The 24407-nt window shown below is 48.9% G+C and overlaps 1 protein-coding gene and 2 long non-coding RNA genes across 5 annotated transcripts in view; 2 read left to right on the top strand and 1 right to left on the bottom strand.

Moving 5' to 3' along the window:
- Positions 1–14579, bottom strand: part of LOC130529869 (teashirt homolog 2) — a 35330-nt gene extending 20751 nt beyond the window's left edge. Inside the window, exon 1 of one of the 2 annotated variants that reach the window (XM_057040524.1) lies at positions 13872–14579. In XM_057040524.1, the coding sequence (XP_056896504.1) occupies positions 13872–13911 (40 nt within the window). In that variant the 5' untranslated portion in view covers positions 13912–14579. Of the gene's footprint in view, positions 1–2855; positions 3653–13871 lie in introns of those variants that run through there. The other variant, XM_057040525.1, reaches the window with a different exon arrangement.
- On the top strand, positions 4038–9913 carry LOC130529870 (uncharacterized). 2 transcript variants are annotated; one of them, XR_008951672.1, is made up of 2 exons: positions 4038–4685; positions 7653–9913. It is a non-coding gene; the product is annotated as an uncharacterized LOC130529870 (long non-coding RNA). The 2 variants fall into 2 exon arrangements; XR_008951674.1 differs by having other exon boundaries at positions 4038–5041.
- LOC130529871 (uncharacterized) overlaps positions 12979–24407 on the top strand; it is a 43137-nt gene continuing 31708 nt past the window's right edge. Inside the window, exon 1 of the long non-coding RNA XR_008951675.1 lies at positions 12979–13375. This is a non-coding gene — a long non-coding RNA (uncharacterized LOC130529871). The remainder of the gene's footprint in view (positions 13376–24407) is intronic.

Below are 24407 nucleotides of genomic sequence, written 5' to 3'. Positions count from 1 at the left end.
GACCCCCCCCCCCCCCACCAGCTCCCCTTACCTCCCCACAACCAACTAAATAAGGTACTTTTTTGCCCGCAACCACCCATCACACTATTAAAGGAGTGTATTCAGCGGGAGCCAAAGAGGGAGCGGCATCAGCCACGGATGGCAAAGCAACAGTGTTCCTTTTGTTCACAGACTGGGTCCGAATCAATTTATAGGATGCTCTACACTGGTTCCGTATATTAGTTTCTTGGGGGTTTGGTTGGGATCCTGTCTCGACACATTAAAGAGGAGGCAAGGCCAGATATGAACAATGGGCCCTTCTTCGAGGAATCCAGTGGGATTAAAGGTGCGGTGCGCAGACACGATTCACAATCATTAGTAAATAAATGATTCATTTCAAGCAGGAGCGGAAAAACGCATGCGGACTGGATATAGAGGACGTACGTGAATGTTGCCACCTGGACGCAGAGCTGAGCAGCACTCCAATCTGTCACCCAGAGTCCAGAGAATAATCACAAACCCAGGGAGAAGAAGGATGTGAGATTATGATGAGGCTAGATTATGTGGCATTACTGTAATAATGACAGATTCTTTCCTCGTCCCATTAGGAGCCACACACTCTTTCTGTAAAAACCTCCAATATGTGTGTTGTGCAATCCTTCACTGCTCTGCAGCGGAGGAATAGAGAGACGCGGAGGTGCTGCTCAGCTGCAGTGATAAAGTCAGTAATATCACTATCTCGCCCTCCTCTCCGGAGAATTGCTATAAACCTATTTCCAAAATTGCACCCATATATTTGGAGAGGACAGTTAGCTCGTCCTGGCGACAGTGCAAACTTTTAGGCTGAATTATGTCGCCGTCATTCTGAGGGGTTTATCGAAGAGGGTCAATAACTCACTGACCAAAATCTGAGGCGAGAGAGCAGCAGAGAACCCCCCCCCCCCCCCTACAGGAGGCCAGCTCGTGCACAGCCGCGCTGCACCACCGGAAGCTGCGCGATCCCGCAGAGTCACCGTAAACACTCAAAATCAGGCTGATTGTTCTTTTAATCAGATGTGAGGAGGACGACTGTAGGCGAAGACGGAGAAACTTCCTGGTCTTAAAAGGTGCACCTGAAGGCACCACGGGTGCCACGTTCCAACTGATCTCACTTCCCCTCCTGATGACTCGCTGCTTGTCTTTATTGTCCAAAGTGAACGGTTTAGTTTCTAATCCAAGCTCTGATCAATCTTGGGACTATTTTCCCCTAAAATCTGAAATCAGATACAGAAATTAATCAAGGATCTGCTGTATAACGTATTTCCTGTTAACGCCTCCTCCGAGTGAGACGAGGACGGAGCGCGTCTTCGTCCCCGTGAAGCCCAAACCTTTGTTTTTTCAGCACTGTTGCTCAACCCCTGTCGGCTCTTTAGCTGCTACAGTCACGTGAAAATCCACAAAGCCTTTGTGCAACATCTCAGGCTCAAAACTAATTTCACCCTGACACTTATCTGCAATTAGCCACGTTAGATGTTTGTCACGAGCAAACGCTGAGTGATCGTTGACGTCATCTGGGTGTGATGGGCTTTTCAGTGGCTGCCTGCAGGATGTGGCACCAGACGTGCACCCGGGCGCGCCGAAATGTTATTTATCGATGAGAATCTTTATGTTTCTGCGTGAGGGCTGACGAGAGTCAAAGGTCTGCGGATGGAAAAGTTTGCAGGACCTGAACGGGTTTAAGTAACCGAGGGTTGTTTTTTTCCTCGGCTACATCGATGACTTCATCTGAAGATAGCAGAGAGCACGGCTTCATGCATGAGGGGACGCATCAAAATACAAGCTGCCCTCAGGACGAGGGGCCCAGAAGGGCCAGAAGGCTCACCGGCCACGGCTGTGCTGTGGCGCTGAGCCGAGTCCACACAAGAGAACGTGAGGTCTATCAGACACCCACAGCCACGAGGCCGTCTGCAGCTCGCAGGCCTCAGATGACAACATCCATATTCTGACTACAGCCGGATAATTCTGTTATCATATTTGGCCCAGATTTAGAGCCCAACAATACAGACTCAGTTCTGAGCTCCATTAATCCAAAGTGCCAGTTCTGAGAGCGAGCTGTCACCCACACAAGAGACAAGACAGCCAAGCAAAGATCCAGCATGAGGCTGTGCAGAGCCCCACGTTCACATTCAGCCTTCAGTTTCAGATTAAAATCATTTCAAATGTTCAATTCCACCTTCTGGAAATGGTTAAAGCACATTTGTAAAACGAAACTTCTCAGCACTCTGCCCTTCACCTGCAGCTGGAGCTTTACCCTCAGCTGCTTTAGTTCTGACCAATGATATTCTGATCAACTGTGAGCTCATCTAAATACTTTGGTGGGATGGTTTCCTTCTTATGCTAGCACACTCCTCTCAGCTTGGTCAAATCCCACATCCACGATCCCTCACCTCCCCCTGCAGCTCTGTAAAAGCCTGTAAACAACGTGTTGGCCTGACGAGACGTGGAGGGAAATGGCGACACTCATCAAAGTGAGGAGAACTCAAATCCACGTGCATTGAGCGTGGTGGACGGCCCTTTGTGACATGGACAAAGCCGAATTCCTCACCGTGTAAAAGGCCTTTTCTTATATTAGAGTAGCTCAGACCAGAACGATTCCCTCCAGGAGAGAAAAGATAATGTACTATTAAAGCCCTATAATATAATTTCATATAATATAAAGCACTTTAACCAGCACCAACCATCAGGAGTGTCCTCTAACACTGAAACAAGAAATATGAGACTTTCTGAGAATAACAGTGACGTTCTCTCAGAACATCGAGGGCTCCTCCAAAAATCAATGGGAGCTGATTGTCTTTCACGTCCCCACACTCGGCGGACGGCTGACGAGCCAGGATTACCTGCGGCGGAGCGGCCCGGCGTGAATCAAGGGAGGCGTGTAAATCTTTACCTAAAGTCCGAAACGCTCAGAATGAGTTTAGCACGTTAGCACGACTCCTTTTTCACGTCCTCTGAGGAACGTTTAAATCCACAGAAAGCGCTGGTTCGGCGTTGTGGATAAAGCCCCGTCCAAGGTGTGTCATGAATAATGATCATTGGGGACGTCTGCAAACGTGCGCGCTCTCTGGCGTACACGCCTGCAGGGCAGGAGGAGCGTTCCAGCGGGTGCAGCGACGCCGCTCTTTATCCAGCCAGAGGTGGAGACGATCCGCTCTCACAGTGGGGCCTTTTCCTTTGTGTACGTGTGTGTTTGGGGTTGCCTGGGTAACCGACGGCGTGCTCCTGCACCGGGCCGGGCTGGGCCACCCCACCCCGAGCTGCTGTGCAGACTACCTGAGGAGTAGCTGCGCTGCTGTGCGTGTTGGATACGTACGGCGCCATAAACGCACGGCGTTAATTACAGAGCGGTTATTACTGTACGTGGCTGCTATTTTCATTAACGTTCATTTCCCGTCTGCAGTGAGAGTAAATACCCACCCACCAGTCTAATCACAGGTTTATTTCAGACCAGAGCAGCACCACCAAGCCCTCATATCTCGCTGAGATTATTTTATCAAACAGACAGTGGTGGAAGTTGAGCCAGCTTAAGGGCTCAACACACCAAACTCTGTCCAGGAAGTCAGAGGAACAAGCCCGCGACGCGGGACGACGGCACCAACGCCAAGCTGCTCGTGTCCAAATTAAATGTGTTTGCAGCTCTTTGCAGATTTACGTTGCAAGCAACCTTGGCAGGAAATAAGATACGGGGGTGGGGGGATGTTAGGGGGGGGTACGGGGCTGGCCTTTCATCATTTTCACCAAATCAGTGGAGGAAATGAATATGGATGCCCGCAGGCATGAGGGGAAGGAAATTCAGGGGCTGATGAGGTCCCTGAAGGATGCATGTGGACAGTACCGGAACTTTCTTGCTGGGACGCTGCCAGAGAACATGTGGACCTCCCCAGAACAGAGGAAACACGTGCAAATACACAAGCAAGCGACAGGGTGCGAGAACATGAGAACAGGCTGCAGCAACGTGACCTTAAACTAGTGTACTGTCCAAAAAAATAGATGTCCCCGTGTGTCCTGGCAATCAGAACCTGAGGACGCCTGAGGTGAAGGTCAGCAATCTTTGGAATGGGCCTGTTCTGAATCTTGAAACAAATACCGCAACAACAAAGCTTTTGGCATCAGTCATAGCGTCCCTCAAACCAGGGACGGAGCAATTATGCCACGCTGTGATGTCATCGTGCAGCTCTGGCTGAAACCGAATATCCTGGTGTCATTTCCTGACAGGATGCAGGTATGGAGACACTCCCCAGCCCCCCCTGGTGTTCCCCACAAGGACCAAAGGATCAAAGAACATCAGAGGGCATGGGCCCAAACTCAAACGACCGACGGCTTCAACTAAATCACCTTCACTCGAGTCGGGAGCTAAAAACAATGTATTGTCAAACACGCACGTACGTTCATCAGCGATGGGTGTTGGTAGGAAAAGAAGAGGAACCGGTTTTCCACAGACTACAGTTGAACAGTCAGTCTGGCACATCAGATGTTGCTGCAACAGATTAATCACTCTTAACAACTAATTCACTGAGGGACAAATTCCTGGTTAGGGATTAGAGGAGGCTTCAAAGGAAGCAGAGAGGAGAGAGCAGCCGCTCTGCTGAGAAGGAAACAAAGCACATTCCAAAAGGCGGAGTGATATGTGTTTGGATGAAACCCGAGACGATGACCTCCAGCTGTCAGAGGTGACATTTGCTCCTTATCGCCATAAATATTTGGAACCTAACTATTAGCACCGAATGTTAGCACGGCTACCTGCTAATCCGCCTGCAGACGAAAGTGTGGGAAAAAAATGGCAGCTACGCTTCAGCGGCGGCGAGCGTGGTTGAGACACACCTGCGTCAATCATCTATTTCACGCCTGAACTATGAGGTCACTTTTTAGAGGGAGAATATGGGTAAAGCGTAATTATGTTATATTGCAGCTACTGACAGGATCCTTTATGGCGCATAACACACGAATGTTGGCGTGGGTCTGAATCTAAACCCATGACCCGGGTTTTTATGCGTACCGGGACGGCTCGGCCTTGGAGGTCATTAAGGTAACGAGCGCCGAGCGTCCGATCCGATTTCCAGATTACGTCCCGATTCGTCACCAAGCAGCCGCCGCCGCGCCTGAGCGGGTCACTCTGTGTTAAAGTCAGGCCCTTCGGCGAAAGCAATGATCTGTGTGTGACCTCGGTTACATTTTAGGGATGAGTGGGCCCCCGGCAACAGTTGCCAGGGAGACACCGTAGCACAGAGAGGACATGTCAGTCACCAACAGAGGCAGCGAGACAGAGAGCTGCGGAGACAGGTGGATATTCTGATCGGGCGAGAGCCGTACAGAACGAGAATCCAGGCTGACAGAAGGACAAATGGCCACACAGGGAGAGGCAGTAAATGCAAATATTCACTTTATACGTGTCAGGTTCAACTTCTAAACTGCCATCAGCTGACAGCTCAGAAGCTTTAGGTGTGGCAGGTCTGAATGAAGGTTTGGAGGTCTGGAAATAATCTACGATTTTTCCAGCTGTGTCAGTGAGCGGGAATAAGACGGACAGCGAGGCCGGACAAAATGTCTTCAGGGGTCCCAGCAGACTCTGCTTCAGCAGGCTGAGCGGCTCCGCCGACGGCCACAACACTGACCTCCCACTGACGCAGAGAAAATGACCACTTTCTACAAGTTTCAAATGGCCTGGGGCGGCGGAGCGCGAGATACAAGCTCAGAGAACACAGCAGACAACTGCTGAGTCAATGTTTGTCAGGATGTGGGGAGGAGGGAAGTGTCCTTGAGATCCTAAAGTGCCTCAAAAAAGCGCCGATACACCACTGTCAAAATCCAATATATGAACGGTGCGGGGGGGGGTTTGTCTGAAACCGTCAGGACGGAAGACACCGAACACTAGCTTTGGATGAGCCCAGCCAGGGGTCCACCTGTACTCTAATGTTCCACCCGGACAAGAGCCGTAACGCAACACCGTCCCTTCCTCTGAGGAGCGGCGCTAGCCTTTTAGCTCCCTGAGATGATCCATCCACGCACATACTTGGCCTCGTGCGCCAAAGCCATAAAACGATACTGTAACATATCATGCTATTACAGAGGCCTCCCTGTCAGTCACTTCTTAATCTTAAGAATGCTGTCTGGGTTTACAAGTAACAGCTGAAAACCAAGCCAGAGGAACACGTCGTCTTGTTTTGATAGGCAGGAAGACTTACAGCTGGCCTGGCTCGCAACCTCCTGGAAGTCTGAGCCCAGATATATGATGAACAGGCAGATGTGGGAGGATGTGGCGTTCCTGTAAGGGGGTGGGGGTGGGGGTGGGGGGGGTGATGAATCTGCCTCTGCTTTTAACAGCAAATGTGGGCATATCACGACTGAGGTCACGGCTATCGTTAGACGTAGCCGCGGGGGGAAAAAATGAGTAAATGCACTTCACTGCTGGCTTTTACCGGAGCCGCAGCGCCATTTTTATAGAACGCTGCCGCCGGCCGCATAAAAGATGATATTTGGTTCAATCAGTTGGAAATCTGGGCGACAATGACATCAGCGGCGCAGAGCGTCGGTGACGTCTCAGCGCCTCTCCTGCCGGCAGAGGGTTTGGCACCATGTTTGCTCCCAGTCAGACACAGTTGGACCATAATTAGACATGCTGCTTCCTGTACAAAGACCTCCCTGTCTTATATTAATCATCTGTGGATAAAAGTGTAAATCTAATCTCTGTGGAAAATTCCTCTCCATTGACAGTGAGTCCTGCAGCAGCCATGACTTGCAGAAGGAAGCTTTTTAATACGCATTAACACCCCCTTCCCCCGGTGGTGGGCTGCGGTATGGCTCAACAGCCAGACAGCAACATGCACAATAAGCTCGCTGTGGACGCGTGAGCTGGTCAGGTGACTCGGCAGTACTCCAACACAGCAAAATTAAATATTAATCCATGAAATTGCTGTGGCTAAGCATGATTTCAAGCACAACAAATAGTCTATTTTTCTCAAGGATTTCACATATTTTCCTGATTTTTGGGCAGCGCCAACGTTTCCTGCGCAGCTCAGTGTAGCTGAGATGCCAAAGATGCGATAACGACACCGTCTAGTCCAGTCGTCCGAAGGCCCGAGAGCACATCTGATGTTAAATTTGAAGGAAAAGCCCTCCAGCAGGTTCCCAGACATTGTTGTCTCCAACATGTTAGTGGCCGCGGCTGCTGCGGGCGGCACGAGCAGAAAGCATCACATTAGCATGAGCGCGATGCCCCCGTCTCCACTGCGCCTCGGTGATAAAACACAGAATTTTGTGTGGGATTTAGATAAATTAGTTCATCTTCACGGGCTATGATGGCATATAAAATGTTGTGGAATAACATTTTTTGGTTCCTGAGCATTCATTTTCTTCTCTAAATGATACCATTCGTCATGCACTCGTTACAAAGACAGTCAATTCTGAACCAATTCCAATTACCTCTAATTTTATACTCAAATTACACAAGATGCACATTTTTCATCTTCCACTGGCTTTATTATTGTCTGGAAATGCCAGACTGCACTTGGACGTGCAAAAATAAACACAAAATCCAGCAAATCCAACAAAATGAACATTTTCTCTCAAGTTTGCTCTGTCTTTAATATCCAGGTCTTTTACTTTATTTCCGAAGAACCGACCCTGATTTTGTTCTGCAGGTACGAGAGCTGTTAGACCGGTAGGAACCTAAAGATCCGGGTACGTGCGGCGTTCTCCTCCTTAATCAAGTCGTAAGTACAGCGAATTATGCTACATTCATCAAGAACACCTAAGCTGTCACCGCTGTTTAATGAGTATCAATTAAGCCGTTTCAACAGACCAGCTCAGCGCAGAGACACAAACAGCCCCGAGGACGCGGCGTTATCGCAACACGCCGTCGAGGAGCTGCAGAACGCCTGAGCGAGTGCACGTTGAAACCACAATCAAAGGATCCGGAGTTCATCATCACCGTCATCATCGTCAGCGACCCCACGCACGCCTATAACAGTGTTATAAACAGCTGTAAACAGACCCTCATTTTTAATTGAGCCAAATCTGACATTTGTTGTGCAACCATTTAAACATCCACGTGTCACAAAACAACGACCAAATGAGCCATTTACTTTGTTAAAGACTTTAGTTGTGTCTGGACTAAAAACATTTATCTGGTCATGAAGTTTCCTAGAGTCATTTGAAGAATTATAATTAACAATGACTGATAAATGTAGGAGTCTGGAGGGATCAAGTGGGAACGGTAACGTCGTCAGGAAGCTCAAAAATCCTGAAATGTTGAAAACAAAGCGAGCAATTGATAATTCCTTTCAAAATGGAACTTTCTTTTCCTCGCTGTGACGGATGTGTTGGAAGTGTGAAAGCCTGGGTTTGACCCCGGCGGAGAGTCGAAGGTCAACGGGGTCAGCCAACCAGTGAAACACCGACTTTATTCATCAAATCGGGCCGGGCGTAATTGTGCTGCCTGAGCACTCATAAAGCAAACTGGCCGTAAAGCTGTCAGGAAGCCATCAGCCTGGTGTTGGATGAACTCAGGAAAGGTGAGGGGTTCACAACGTCCCGAGCAGGTTAGATATATAACCAAATCCCACTGGAGGAGGCGCCGACACGGTCCACGCCAACTTCGTTTGTTTAATGATTTGCATGGACTCAATTCAAACCTTCTCATTTTGCAGGTTTGTGTGGAGCCGCGGCCGGTCGGTGCCAACCGTGCGGTCCCAGACACACGTTTACGCCTCCTGGCAGAAAGACTGCACCAGTTCACGCTCGGAAACCACTCGCAACACCAAATAAAAGTCATTCATCTATCTATTTTTTCCGACACACCTGAAGAGCAGATGAGGCACAGAGACCAGAGACCAGACCCCGGCACCCACGTGGACCGAAGTGCTGAAAGAACTGTGGTTTTCATCCAACAGTGAGGGCTGCTTTTGCAGCTTTGAACTTCTCTACTACGGACTGAAGCCCATGTGGCCCATGTGATCCATGTGGCCCATGTGGTCCATGGCTGGGCGTTTTTCAGCCTTGTAGAAACTCCCTGGAATGGCGGCTGGAAAAGGGCTTTGGAAAAGACCCTCTCCCATGCACAAACCCGACCCAAAACGAAAGCTCCCACACTGGAAAGGTGGCCGGGCCCGGTATTATTGTCTCATTCTGAATCTCCATCTTCTCCGACGCTGCTGTTTATTAAGACCAATTCTAAAATCCCAGACGGGTTTTTTTTAGGTTCTGACAAATCTGCGGCTACAAGCGAACCCGTGCTGTTTAGGAGGGTGCCGGTGACCTCAGCTGGGGTCACAGACAAACGGAGAGAACTCAATAAAGAGCATTTTTGTGAAGTCACACACTGACCCAATCGGGGTGCAAAGCGGGCGACATGAAAGCAGTTTACCTTTGTAATTGTTACAGATGACGCCATTAGCACAATATTGTGGTAGCTGCTGCTCCTGCAGTCAGAGGCAGTCAAGGGTTAATTTGCATAATAAATCTTAATTGGAGCTCATTAAGGATTTGATAAGAGGCAAATCAGGAACACTACGGATAACTTAAGATGAACGCTCTCCTCCTGACTGCCGTCACCTGCATGTTGATGTGAAACCTCAAATTCCTTCAAGGCTTCGCTGCTTGATTACTTTCCAAGTTTATTACACGAGAAACACGTTCAGATAATCATCTCTGGCTTTACAGCTTGCACAAATTCTGCTCTCGCCGGCTTAGTGAGGGGGAAAAAGAAGGCACCTCCGGTTAGCTTCAACCCGATCCAGTTGTTGAAAGACACAATAAGCATCTGGCCAGCGTGTCTGATCTCTGATACATGTAGGTCAGCAGCTACAAGATGGATGTCCTCACCGAAGACTTCTGGTCTCAAGAAGAGGAGACGCTGTAAGCTCAGCAAAACTTGCAGATGAAATAAATTATGAGGCTATGAGCTGTGGTGGGAACGTCTGTCGGTATCCTAATACAAAGCACATGAGGTGCAGCACATCTGCCCATAAACCATGTAAAAACGTTAGCATACCGCATCCGCGTAATCAATAGCAGGCCCACGATGCTACTGTATTAACTGTAAGCTCGCCTTACATTCTTATCCCCTAAATCCACACAAATGAACAACTCTCAGAGCTTTCCTTCACATTTCCTCCGTAAATCACATCTGCTGGGACCTGCACAAAACACCACCGCGTAATTTCTTCTGTACCGGGATTGTCTTGCAGAAATAATGAGTTTTACCCTCCTCACAATAAACTCCCAATATTCCAGTTATTGTCAGACTTAATGACTTAAAGAAGAAAAAAAATCATAAGGAGAAATAGACTCCTTTCTGCTGCGATGATCACATGGAAACATTATCCACATGAATCACCCCGACGGCATATCAAATTGTGTCATTTGCCTGGAAACTAGTGCAGGTCTCAGAGGGAAGGGAAGGTGAACGAGCCGTCGCTGCGGAGAGGTGCAGCGCTGCACGGGAACCTGGAGCTGAGAGACCAATCAGGACGGGCTGCTTCCTTCACACAGGAGAGCGCTGAGCTGAGGAGATCACTGCTGGAGGGCAGCGGAGTCTCGCTCCTTATCACCTAGACAGTGCACCACCCCGTCTGCCTCTCGTGCAAACACCAGCCCGTGGTTACACGCACCTGGAACAGGGGCGGCGTGCCGAGCGGGACCTCCCGCCGCCTGGTTTTCACCCTGGTTCTGGTGAAACTGGGCAGCCTGAGAAGTAGCTGATGAGGACGAAGTTATTAAAAGCTATCTCTGCTGGGAGCCTGCAAGTTTGGAGAAGTGCAAGCGTGGCGATAAAGCGCACGAATGTGGCTCGGCGTGCTCACGGGCCAATGAGAAAAGCCGAATGAGATCAAAAACACAACATTTGCCTCGCCGACTCCCGTCCAGAGAGATACAAGGCAGAGGAAAACACAGAGACTTAATGCCCCCTAATGATAAGATCACTTGGTTCTGGCTGTTTCAGGCTCGGCCCAGAGAGGCTCAGCGAGGAAACGCTGACAAAGTCACCCAAGACCGATCAGGTCTTAAACACGACTTTTGTTTGATTTGTCAAATATTGCTGCCTTTGAGCTGAAATGTACTTTTTAAAAAAACCACACGTCTACTATTTTTTGTGCAGCAGCCGGCGTTTCTGCGTCCGGGGGCTTTCGTCTCATTTTCGTCCTCCATTATTTTGCGAGGACGCTGAGCTCGCGTTTCGTCACCCGGAGCAGAGAAAAGTTGTTAGCTTCAACTGCTAATTCGAATCCAGCCACAGAAACACTCCCAAAGTCACACACAGGTGAGGAAAATCCTGAAATTCGTCTTTTATCTCAGTTTGTCCTGACGGCGGACGAGCGTGGCCACGCGGCGGGCGGCCTGGCGCTGAGAAAGACACTTTTTGGAGCTTCTTTTCTCATTCAGAGTGGACTTCCTCTCCGCTAACCTGGATAAACAACATCTGCCTCCATGGCAGCGTCTTCCCCTGAACAAAAACCACTTAGGAGGAATTTCTGCTGGCCAATTCCCACAAGCTGCTGTCAGTCACCGGCTGGCACCGCAACACTTAACGCCTTTGTCTCTTCTCCAATTTATCTTGTTAACAGCAAATTGGGCTAAGGGGCTGCGGCGCGGCGTTATTGTAAAGTTAAAGGGGGAAAAAGAAGGAATACTCCCGCGGCTGCAAAATAACATATGGCTGCCTTCACTCAAAAATGCATCCCGAGCACTTAGCAGGGCTTTAGGCTCGCACCATATATAAACTTGATATACAAATTTCATCCCGGAATCCGCAGCCCTGCTGCTCGTCTGTCTCGCCGATGCTTTCCCCGTGATAAAGCAAAGGTTTAGTGCTTCCTCTCCTGCGCCGGTGAGTAATTGGCATTTTAAATTACCATACAGGCCGCGTATGCAAAGAAAGTAAATCAGATACAACTGGCCTTTCCTGGCGCGGCCGCGGTCTCACGTTTACAAATACGCCTATTAATAATACAATTCCCAGAGGAGATTACAAGCACCTCGGATGCAAAATGTCCCCTGAATTGATGCTTGGGAATGGTGTGTGTGTGTGTGTGTGTGTGTTTTTAAACACCATTTCCACAAAAGAAGGATGCTGCATCTTTAAGAGCCCCACAGAAAAATGAAATCTGCTCTTTTGTATCTTCCCTGCTCTTATTTCAATAGCGCTCTCTCCTTGTTCCCCTCCACACATCATTAAACATATTATTATAACATGACTGTCAGCCTGCGTCTCTCTTCGCTCCATTCTTGCTCTGCCAGGTAATCAATTTGTCGTCACTCTCTGTAACCCCAGTAAAGTCATCAAGTGAAATGAGTTACAGCTGCAGAGAGCCTTCACCAGAACACCGGAAAAAAAGAGAGAAAAATGACAACACGGCCCAGGAATATTCCACCGCTTCGCAGCACATCCCAGGTCTTGAAGATGAAATATTAATGCACAATTTGTTTATCTGCGGGCCCCCATCTCTCCGGTGCCGAGCTGTTAATTTTCTATCGGCGCAGACAACGGATCAGTCAGTCATGAACTCTTCACAGCCATTACCGGGAGACATTTTGATTAAGTATTCCTAATGTAGTGGATAGGAAAGAATGAAAACACTCTGCCTGCCAACTTTTGATTGACCATTAAGCCACTGATGAATGTGCCTGTCAAAGAGGAGACAATTACCTCAACAATGAAGAAACTCTTCTGGAGGGCTTATTTCTCTATAGGGCTGACACATTTACCGGAGCAGAGGCGAGGCGGCGAGAGCGTGTAAAGGGATCACTCAGGCATCTTCTGCAAACTTCCCTGAATAAAAACTAAGGCCCATTGTTTTTGTTTTACAGAGAAAAGGGAGGCTTGGGGGGGGGTGAAGAGTGGGGAAAATATTTAGCGAATGGCAGCCAGCGTCAGTGTGTGTGTGTGTGTGTGTGTGTGTGAGTGAACTGAGAGTGTGTGGTGCAGATAAGGGTCTCAGTATCTTAAGCGGGTACAGAGAGAGACACTATTATTGGCAGAGAACAATCGCCATCTGCTCGCTCCATCCGCAGCCATAATAAAGACTGATAACTTCTCAGCGAGCTGCAGCCTCCTAATTGCATCTTCCTACGGCAAAATAACCTCGATCAACCTGCATCTACGGCGCCGCCAGTAGATCCGGGACCGGTGTGTTATTCCCATTTTGACTCCGGTAAACACCTAAAGTGGACGGGCCCCGCACACACACTCTGTGACCTTGGTGAATATGAAAGCACGATGCAGATTTTCGCCCCGGCTCGTCGGGATAAAACAAATGTCAGAGCGGCGCTTCGGGCCGAGCGTCCTCCAGCACCACGAGGGCGCCGACCTGACACAAGCAGCAGCCTCGAACCGGCGTTTTAAACTGGAACCTGCGTCCAGGAGGTGAGCTTGTCTGTGGATGCAGTGCAGGAGTGTGTGTGTGTGTGTGCGTGTGTGTGTGTGAGACCCATTCTCCATTTGTCCATAAGATTATGAAGAGTTCACCCAGAGTTCAGGTGCTACAGATACAGCGGCTCCACATCTTTTAGCCCCTCTCTGCTCTTCGGGGGGGTCACGTCCAGCAAAGGGGGAGAAAACTAAAGTTCACGCTCACATGTTCTGAGATCCCCACAGAAGAGCTCCAAATTCATTAGTTATTCACTTTCCTTGTATTAAAAGCTGCCCTTTTATGTCCACATCCTTATTATTATTATTATTATTATTATTATTATTATTATTATTATTACATGACTTCGATGCAAACGAGCGTTATTAATGTCCTGAAATCAGAGGAAATGTATGGCAGTGCTAAAAGTTTGAGAGCAGAAAGCATGCGTTATTATCAGAACCAGAACCAGAACACTGCTCCGCGTAAACGGGTTCTTCGGAACCGTCTTACCCGCAGCCCGTCGGGGCGCTTGCTGTTTCCTTCGTGGCATTTCTCTCTTCAGTTCCGCTGGGTTTTGCAGGCTCGGTTCGCTGCCGCGGCCAGGTGAAATCTGAATGCGGTCTACGATGGTCCGTGCATGGACACACACGGCGGCGGTGCGGGCGGGCGTGCGCGCGTGTGCGCAAGTCTTTATTTTGGCTCTCGGAGTAGTTCAGTCTCTCTGACTATGAAAGAAATCCACTTGGAACGGGTCGCAGGACGGGAAGCAGACGTAAAATGGAGCTTCTCTTCTTCCTCCTCCAGCGGGGGGCGAGTCGGCTCCTCACCATCCGCTTCCGTCCATCAGCGCCGCGAACGCTGATCGACGCGTGTCAGTCAGTCCCGCAGGCTGCCGGTACCGCCGGACGATCTGCGGGGGGAGCCGCGCAAAAAAGAGGCTTTTTCGGCGGTGGTTCGGTGGGAGCGCACGGTGCGTGCGGGCGGGCGGGCGTGCGTGCTGGCGGGCGGGCGGGGAGAGGCGATGCCAGCAGACATCGATCCATAGAACAAACTGAACATTAAAAACTCCTCCCTCCTCGCCTGGACTTGATGATGGCAGCGAGACATTTGTTACACTAGATAACCAGAGTTTATTAAAGGAACAGAGGCCAGAGAAAAGGCAGCGGCGGCGGCCTGCGCCTCAGCCGCTGCAGCTTCTCCTGCACCCCCCTCCGGCTTTACTAAGATCTTTATAAAGTTTTACAGCCTTTCTGCACATGTGAGCCCAAACGTCCTCAAAGGCAAACATTGGCTCCGATATAACTGAGTAATAACGCGTCTCGCTGCGCCACGATGCCGTGTGGAGGAGGGATTCTACATTTATGACGGGTTTATTACGGAATTTAATTTAAAATGTATTACTATTTAATAAAAAGGGATTTTAACCCCGCTGCCAACGTGAGTTCTGCAGTTTTCTGTCTGTTACACATCATCTCGTTCACGAGCTGTATTCCTGATGATTAGCTGATAATAAGCTGATAATAAGCTCTGTATCAGATACGTTGAAGAATGTCGCAGTTTAGATGGTGTATTTGCTATTTCGGTGTGTAATCCCATCAACTAACTCTCCCAGGATGTGGTTTACTCATTAACTCCGTCCATCATCATGAACTTCACCTCTTCCATCTGTCGTGCTGTTAAAAGTGGGCGGGGCCTGGTGTTTTCATTACTTTGGCTTTGTTAATTATTTTAGATGCTGTGTAATTATCCACGATGGCGCCGACTGTCGTGTTCCTTCAGATGATCCACATGCTGCGGGATAAAAGCTTTTATTTACTAGAAAATCCAAGATCCAGAGGTTTTGTTGGAGGAACACTGGCAGCCTGTTGAGTGCAAACGAGGTCGCGCCTCCGTCTTTCTCACCATTCTTTATTAGAATGTGAGTTTTTTTCTCTGTGAAAATATGAAATGTGTTTTTTGAATTTGGAAAACTAGGTGAAAAAATCATTTCGGTTTCATTCTTTTAAATGGTTGCTTATAAAAGAATTCCCAGGGCTCCAGAACTGGGACCTTGTGTCCGCTCGGCTTCCGGAAGGTGAATTTTCCAGGAGTTCCTGTTTTGACTCTGATATCGGGGTCTTTAACGCTGGTTAGCAGGCCGTCTGAGCGGAACACGGAAAGCCTCTCTCTCCCTTTAAAAGCCACTCATGACCTAATCAAATATGAAGTTGAAGTGATGGATGACTTCATTTCAAAGAGACAACACCCCTCAGAGATCCGGGCTCGCCCTGGATTACAAATGGATTCTTGATAATATTCCATCACGCTATTTTGTGTCTGTCACTCATTTCGCCGGTGATACCGGAGACCTCCCGTGAACCCCGCCTGACCCCGGGCGATCAATCACGGCTCGGATGGAGCCTGAGCCGTACCTGCCTGACAGCTCCGACCACCCGTTTGTGCACAGTGGCGGCGTGAGCGGCGCCAGCCTTCGCTCCGGCGCCCGCCGCCGTCTCTTCGTCTGCTCGCTGAAAACTTTCTTGTCAGACTTTCTCTCTCACGGCGGCCGTGTTCGCGTGCAGATGGTGGAATTTGTCATCCTTTAAGTCTTGATGAGCTTCTCCTCCCTGCACGGTGCTGATTCTCATACCTGGACGCCTGAAGGTTTTCCAGGACAGGAGTCGAACAGCGTTCCCTTTCGCGGGATCCTCGGCTGGGACCGTTTTGGTGACAAACGTGTCTGATCGGAGCTGCATCCATGGCTGGAAATGAGGTGTCCAATTAGAAGAATCTCAATGTTCCGTGGCTATTTTGACCTTTAGCTGTGATTCCGGGATGGGAGCCGATGGCCTGAGGTTAATAGGAATGAGATGTTCTAGAGCTGCAGACAGCTGGAAACACCTGCAGACGCCACCTCCGAGGTTCCGATCAGTGCCCAGTGCTCCTGACCACAGCAGGGGGCACCAAGGTGGGACACCTGCCTTTGGACTGTTCCCGGAGACGGGAGGTCGGATCCAGACCAGGATGAAAGTGAAGTTGGCACCAACAACATAAAGGTTCCATCTTGATCCAGATCCTGATCCCGATTCCTCGTTTCACAACCCAAAGAGTGAGACTTTGTCCTGAGGACCAACCTGCAAACCTGCATTTTATAGTTGTGTTTCTAACAACCATCAGACTGATCCAGATAGTGGCTTTAGATCTGGATCAGGGCCAGAACCGACCCAATTCACCCAATGTCTCCAAACCACCTTCCTCCAAACGTTGTGGTGCACAGAGTTATGAAAGCAGATCCTAGAACCTGAACTGAAGTGGGCGGTTCTTTTATCTCCTGTCTGATAGAGTCCAGGAAGCTCCGTTTATGCATTCCTCGAATGTTTGCTGCAGCTCTTCCACCCGTGCAACGTTGGCAGGCGGGGAGCACCAACCCTGCCCGCATTCTTCACAAGTTTCCTCTTCATCTTCTTCGTTTTATTGAGCGGCTGCAGAAACGCCTCGACCTTTGACCTCAGCGGTTAAGCAAGTGGAGGTGAAGAACCGAGGGAGTCGGGCTGATGACGGGAGCGGAGCTGAAGCTTCTCAGATGCGTCCAAACGGAATTCATTTATGATCAATCATGTGATCAATCAAGCGCTGGGATATGTGTTTCTGTGGGGCCCGTTCTGGTCTCAGCCCATAACTGTGTCTCGGTAAGAGGTTGGTAGCACCAAACCCCCGAGAAGAACAACGACGCTCATTAACAATTCGGAATGATCAAGTGAAAACGGGAAAACTGATGAACCTGCAGGGCCGAGACGCTACAAAGCAACTTTTGCTGTTTGTTTCTGCTCAACTTTGTTCCTCTGAGTTTCCTTCAGACAACCTGCTCCTGCGGTTCGACCTCTGCAACAAAGCGTCTCTTTTCCCCGTCCTTTCCTGATTTCTGCTGTTTTCTGATGGCTCATAAACACGTCTGATTGTTGGATCTGAGCTCCCAGCTCATCTCTGTGGGATGAATTTTAAATGAAACCTTTCTCTGTTGCCCAGGAATTATGATTATTTATACACGAGCGACTCAGCGGCCTTTTAGTGTGATTAAATCCAACATCTGAGAGCCTTTCATGCGGATGCTGGAACACACAAGAACCTTTTGTGGAGCAAAATCTGGACCTGAGACAGTTTCCAATATCTTAGGCTTCATTCACATGATCTGGTTGAAGGATGCTGAGGCGTCGTCGTCGCGATAAAAGCCGCAATAAAACAAAGACGTCCAAATACGTCTTTAATCTGCAGATGAAATTTCATGTACAACGGACAGGCAGTGATTGAAGTCTGGCTTCAAACCTCCCCGAGCGGAAACAACAACACGTGCCAGCAGTCAAAGGCAGCTTGATTTTTTAACATGTAATTCATGTAGCGCTTCTGAAAACCAAGCAGAGCAAAAACAAAGAGCTTTTGCTAATTTGGAGCAGAGAAAAGTTTACGGCCGTGATGGACGTGTGGTTAAAAATACCGTTTTCGTCGTCTAATCGGATACACGGGCGCCATTAGCAACAGCTTCCTGCTGAAGCTGAATCCAACACGTGGACGCTGGTCGGCTCTTTCTCTGAACTTTTCTCAGCGTCAGAAGGTCTGTGGGTGACGCCGCTGCCTCAAATGCTGCTGACTTCACACGTGGGGGGGGGGGGGGTCAATTCTGCTGTCATCCAAAAACGCAGGTGTATAGAGAAGCTCTGCTCAGTGTAATAGCGGCGGCGTTTGCATATGCATGAGTTATTGATGCTAGCCAGGTCACCCCGCTGTCCCAGCGTGGTCACCTTCACACGCCAGCTCAGCTGACCTGCGTTAGCTGGAGAATCCGACGTTTCAGACTTCAGCAGGTCAGAAACGCCGTTTTTTTAGTCCACCTGCAACTTTAGCGCCTCTGTTGTTAATAGCAAACGTTTGTTGTCCCTTTCGCTTTTGTGCGCGACTCCTTGTTCACATGTTCCACGTGGAATGCAGCGATAACGCAGGTGTAACCTGGAGTCATCGGTGGAGGAGAGAAGCTGTCAGTCACCGTTGGCCGTCTTTTAAACCGCCATGTAAAAACAGCCCTTCCAACGTTGCTGCTTGACCTATTTCTTCTCATGTAATATATCGTTAAAGCGGCCTTGTGAAACGGCTTAATTATTCATGCTTGATTTCAAAATGAAGAGCTTTGAGAACATGGCTCCACAGGAGGATTGACACACGCAACGGTGCTCTTACAAGCACACACACTGAGGCGCGCTGGGACTCGGCTTTAAAAAACCCACCTCACACACCCTTGACTGACTTCCTCCACTCTGTTGTGCGCGGAGCGTTAGAGCAGGAGCGAAGATAAATGCCCTGTCGGCGCCTTTAATGATTTATCTCAAACATCTCACTCGATCCAATAAGGTTACAATCCGCAGCAGGTAATTGTTTATCCAGACAGAGACGGAATATTGTTTATTCTATTGAGCATTGAGCAAAGTGAGCAGGCTCACCTCAGAAACCCTGTCAGAAACATCAGTGGTGCTGCTCTCCACCACATCCTGCAGCTCCGCAGCCTCCAAGCTGCTCCTAAGTTTGTCTCGGCTCCTCCTGAAGGACGTGAGGTCTGCCTGTCCATATGGACGGGGGTGGGGGTGGGGGTGGGGGTGGGGGTGGGGGGGGAACACGCGCACTATTTTTGCCTCCCTGCATGCGTGCATGTGCTGCGGTTAAGTGAGGCATCGCAGCAGCCTGTCACTTGTCCCCTGGTATTGCTTTAGTCCGCGTCGACAGTGTGTCCACTCCGGGTTTGTCAGCGTCTATTCAGACCCGACCTGTCTCGTTCAGCTCATGCCAGGGGACGCTGATGGACATTTCCAGTTCTCCTTCTCGGTGTCCATCACTCTGTGCGGGACGCATCCCCGACGCATCTTAGTCTGAGCTCCTGAAATTTGTTGACAGTTGCAGAGGGTGGTCTGCAGTTCTGCCACCCTCAATTAGGGCGGATGAGATCTGATTCCGACTTGAGGGATGTAGGTCGCCTGCTGTGCATAAATGCTCAATTGCGGTCAATCGATATCCTGCTAATAGGTTTTGAAAATTGAAAACAATGCAAATGGGGAAGATGTGTAAAGCCTGCTGAGGGTTTCTGAAACACAAACCCAGAGGGCTAAGTGGAGGTGGGCCACGCGGCGCGGCTTATTTATTTATTTCCACTCCTGACGGATGGCGTTCATTCATCCTCTTTCATCTCTGTTGCTTTGCTGCCAGTCAACTGCATGTTTGTTCTTTAATCTCCTGCAAGTCGCCGATGAAGAAAGGAGCGTTTAATTAGCGCTCCCTCAGTTCTGCTAAAACAGCCAGTGTGGGTTTATGGGACGGGGGAACGCAGCTCCAGCCTGTGTCTAATGGAGACGGAGCCAGTCGGAGGAGCGACAGTGCCACCCGTGCTCTCTTTTAGTCTTCTTGAAGAGGACAACTGCAGCTTTTAATAAACATGTAATAAGAAGGAAAACAGCTGGTCGCTGCATCACAGATGGTGCCGTTCCTGGCATCTCCAAGGAAGGGACCACACATACAGATGGCTCATTATTCCAGCATTTGGTCATGCATATTGCACAAAATCTTATCCCAATGCCTAACAACCAGGATAAGCAATACAGGTGTTCCTCCTTTCCAGGAAGCTTCGCTGCCGGAGCAAAGCGAGCAGTCGGGATCTCCTGGTGGCTTTGATGTGGCTCAGACGCGCCAGGATCAAAATCCACCCGTGTTGCAGCATCACGGAGATCAGATCTATCCTCGGGCCACGGAGCTGCTCTGCCTTCCCCAACGTGCATCTCCGTGATGCGTAAAAATGGCTCAGTGGGTCGTTGATTGGGGGGGGGCATTAACCACAATCCAACAGCTGCCAGCACCAAACTAGCAAACTTCCCTTTAATCTATCAATATAGCGCTTCTCTCATCGGAATCTCTTTAAGCACCATCACGTTCTTGACCGTGCACATTTACACTGTGGCGATCTCAGATTTGACCCACCAACGTCACTGTTTAGGTACGAACAGCGTTTCCCAGGCTTCTCGTGACCCCGTCAAGCCCACGTGACCTCTGACCCCAGGTCAGCGCTTTGAGCTCGTGTGTTGTTTCATCTTGTTCAAACAGAAAGTAACATTCATTAAAACAGATTTGAAAGGACTCGGTCCCCCGAGAGGAGCGTGCTCCTCATTTTCATTCTTTTTTTTCCCTTTTTTTAATATGGCTGTTTTAAATTACAGATGCTCTTTAATTGGCTACGGTCAAATAAAGTCGGCCTAATGAGGCGTCGCATTCATTTGCTCATTTCCTTTCAAGTCTTCTCCTTTTGTAACTGGGAGCAAAGATCTGCTCCTGTTCCTATTGTTGTTCCGGGGTATTCTTAGGCTGGAACACGTAAATATTTATGGCTGCCGCAGCAGAAGAGGTGCGATGTGGGTTCACTCATTAGCTGCACGAACTGCAGCAACGTTTCTCCTTCCCATGGTTTCTTTCCTTTTTTGATGACCACTCGCAGGTCTTTCCGGCCCTTTTCTCGCCGCGGCGCCATTATATGATGAACTTCGCGCCGACTTGTCCTTTTAACGCGATGATTAAGTGCGTTAATCACAAGTGAGAGCGAGACGGAGACGCTTTTATCCGTCTGCCTGCGCGTGTGCGTCCCGAAACATCCCAGGGATTTTCTTTCAGACCTCCTCACACTCGACACTCCTCGTGCGCTGGAGCTGTCCTGTCCAATTTATAACACGAGTCAATGTGACCTTTATCCTGGCGATGACTATAATGTTCTTTAGCACATGTCATTCTCGGGTTGGGATCATCCCCTGTGTCATATGTTTTGTCCTGCATGTTTTACAGTCATCGGGGACGCACCGCGGCGCCCACGGAGCCGCCGCCAATTCGGCTTAAAAGCCACCGAGACAGGTGATTGCTTCATAAAATATGCACGAGTTCTACGGCGAAAACAAGAGAGGGGCTATTTAACGTGACGCGTTGGTCATATTGGTAGCGTGCGTAATGTAATCAGACACAATAATTACACAGAAATAACTATTTTGAACCGGAGTTTAATAATAACTTTGCTTTGTGCAACAAGAAAACAAAGGAGGCCAAAGGATTTAAGGCGTTTAAAAGCATAGGTAGTGCTGCACAAAGAGACTGTCACATGTTTTTGGCTCTAATTTCCCCCCTCATGCTCATCTTATTGCTCATCAGCTCAGTTGTCAGGTCTGCTACATCCCTTTGATGGCATCACTGACAATTAGGAAGACGATGCCACACAAAACCATCTGGACAGGCGCATCTCTCGTTGCTGAGGGAGACGGTTTCTGGTGTGACAAAAATAAATCTCAAGGTCACTCACTGTCAGGTTTTAAAAGTATCAGATTCCTTCAGAGGTAGATTTATGGGATTGGATTTATTTTGAGACGGTTTACTGGCTGATGATGAGATGCTTCACAGGGGAGACGAGAAGAATTAAACCAGGAAAGCACAAACAATCCCGAGCAGCCTGCTCCATGGATAGATAGATAGATAGATAGATAGATAGATAGATAGATGATAGATGGATAGATGGATAGATAGATAGATAGATATAGATAGATAGATAGATAGATAGATAGATAGATAGATAGATAGATAGATAGATAGATAGATAGATAGATAGATAGATAGATAGATAGATAGATAGATAGATAGATAGGCACTCTGGATGGAGTGCCGACTGCTAACAAACATGCTAGCGTTAGCATGCAGTGGCTGAGATGGAAATGAAAGGCTGAACATTGACACAATTTGGTCACCTTCCTGCTAAAATATTCTATTCATGCTGTTCATTATGCTAACTCTTGTTAGCTCCCAGAGCTTCTTGACCTTCGAGTGTTAGCCCTCAACAGTTACCCCTACCTACATTATATGGACATGGACACTGTGGAGATTTTTTATATTCTGGCGGTTCATATTTGTCCCATCTCAGGGATCAAAAGGCATCTTTTGGAGGATTGAACCAAAACTGACAAGCATTTTTTTTACTGTTTTATTTTTACCATTTGTATCAAGGTTGCAGGGGCAAACGGATCATTAAACAGAGAACTAGAACACGCTGTCATTGTTTTGAAGAGCACGTTGGACGCTAACGCCGCTCCGGCTGCAGTTACTCTTGTAGCTCCTCCATGGCGCGGTCCCATGATGCCTCTCTGCTTGTGTGTCCATACATCATGTTTGTGTGCGCTGCGCTGAAGCCGTCTCCCTGCAGAATAAGCTCCAGAGTGTCATCCGCTCTGGGTTATCCCTCACCGCCGGCTGACCACGGCGTTATTCCGATGGGGACTGTTTGACTAATAAGCATTTTCGCTTCACAAGTGCTGGCTGCAGTCAATGTCGCCGCTCCGAGCACAACAGAGGACACCTTGAATTGGAAATAAAGAACGGTGGCCAACACCATTAAAAGCACCCACTGATCTGGAAAACACTGGGATTTCATTAAAATACATATAATGGTTGTGAACACAATAACAAAGTTGCACTTTTTACTTGAGGAATTTGCAGCGTGTGTGAAAAAGGAGCAGGTCTCTCTTCACGATGCACTTGAACGCATCGTGTGTATTCTTTGTTCACTCCTGCTAAACTCTTACAGCAAACAAATACTTGGGAGAACAGAAGCAGCAAGAGCACAAAAGAGGTGTAAAATAAACCGTGGGCTGCCTCTTTTTATAAGCCCCTTAAAAAGAAATGTATATACGCGGTGTGTAGAGAGGAAGAGACATAAATAATAACTAATCTGGATGCAAATGTATGCAAAATAAGTAAAAATAGCTAATTCAGCTTCAACTTTGTGGTTGCTCAGTACTAGTAGGGACCTTTAGACCAGAGCAGAGTCAACTTGCATATTTCTCAACATAAAGACACTTATTGACGCTGTGGCTGTTCATTAAACACCTGTGCATCACAGCGCACACGTGCAGAGTGGATGCAAAGACGCAGGTTCCAGGGCAACAAATAAAGTCTGTGGGCCGATATAGGGGCCATACGCATCCCAAATGTACACGATCTCATGACATCCCAGAGATCTCGGGGTGGCTGAGCGGCGCTGGTGCTCAGGTCGCTGAGCTGTTTACAGGCTTTAAAGCTGCTTCACATTTGCACAACCTGGTACTGAGAAAGTGCACGGTGGAGTTCAAAATGACCTCTGATGTGCGTGAAGTGATCCAGCTGCTGAAGACAAAGTAAACAGATGCATCCAATAAGAAGAGGAGGAGGAAGAAAGCTCTCCAAACTGAGTAGCTGGATGGTGGTTCCCACGTGCATTATCCAAAAATGCACGCATCCAAATGAACTCTTATTTCCACAGAGAAACTTGCAAATGTTTCCTGTCCATATTCAGATTTATGCGGCTGCTGCAGCCACCAAAACAACTGCTGAGCTGCAGGTTTGGCGACGTGGGCGGGGCCAGCTGGGCCACCTCCGGACCACCGTGCGCCCCCCCTACGGGGAGCCTCCGTCCACGCCGGGCAGCTTCTCACTGCGTTTTGCTGGAAGTTCAGCACGCGAGACAACATGGTTTGAAAAACATCTGTCACTCTGACAAATAATAAGTGCACGAGGCCTCCGGGGAGGGGCGGAAGCGCAGGCTCCATATTTTCCTTTTTTCTGGGCAACACGGCGGCCGACTGCTGCTTCTGTGTGCTGAACTGTACTTCATCCGTAATGCGATGCATGCGCACACTGACAATTGACATTTTAAGGGCATTACCCTCGACAGGGCGACCTGGACAAATGAAAGTAAAGGCAGGATGATTTATCAGGGGGCCCAAGAAACATTTCCATTTCCATTTTTTTCCGTCTGCGCCGTTTGAAATGAATCTCCACGACGGCGCCCCAGAATGGCCTGATGACCTGAGCTCAGGTAGGGCTGCGTGCCCCCCCCACCCCCCTCCAGGGGCTCTGCAGAGCCGCGCTCCTTTTTCTAATTCTGCCAGTTCTTCCCAGCTTAATTGAGAACTCCAACAAACAAATTAATCACTGCAGCCCATAAAAATGACAGGATTCATGCAGTAGCATTCT

The sequence above is a fragment of the Takifugu flavidus genome, chromosome 8 (assembly GCF_003711565.1).
Source record: "Takifugu flavidus isolate HTHZ2018 chromosome 8, ASM371156v2, whole genome shotgun sequence".
Classification (NCBI taxonomy): Eukaryota; Metazoa; Chordata; class Actinopteri; order Tetraodontiformes; family Tetraodontidae; genus Takifugu; species Takifugu flavidus.
This window is presented reverse-complemented; position numbering and strand designations above follow the sequence as displayed.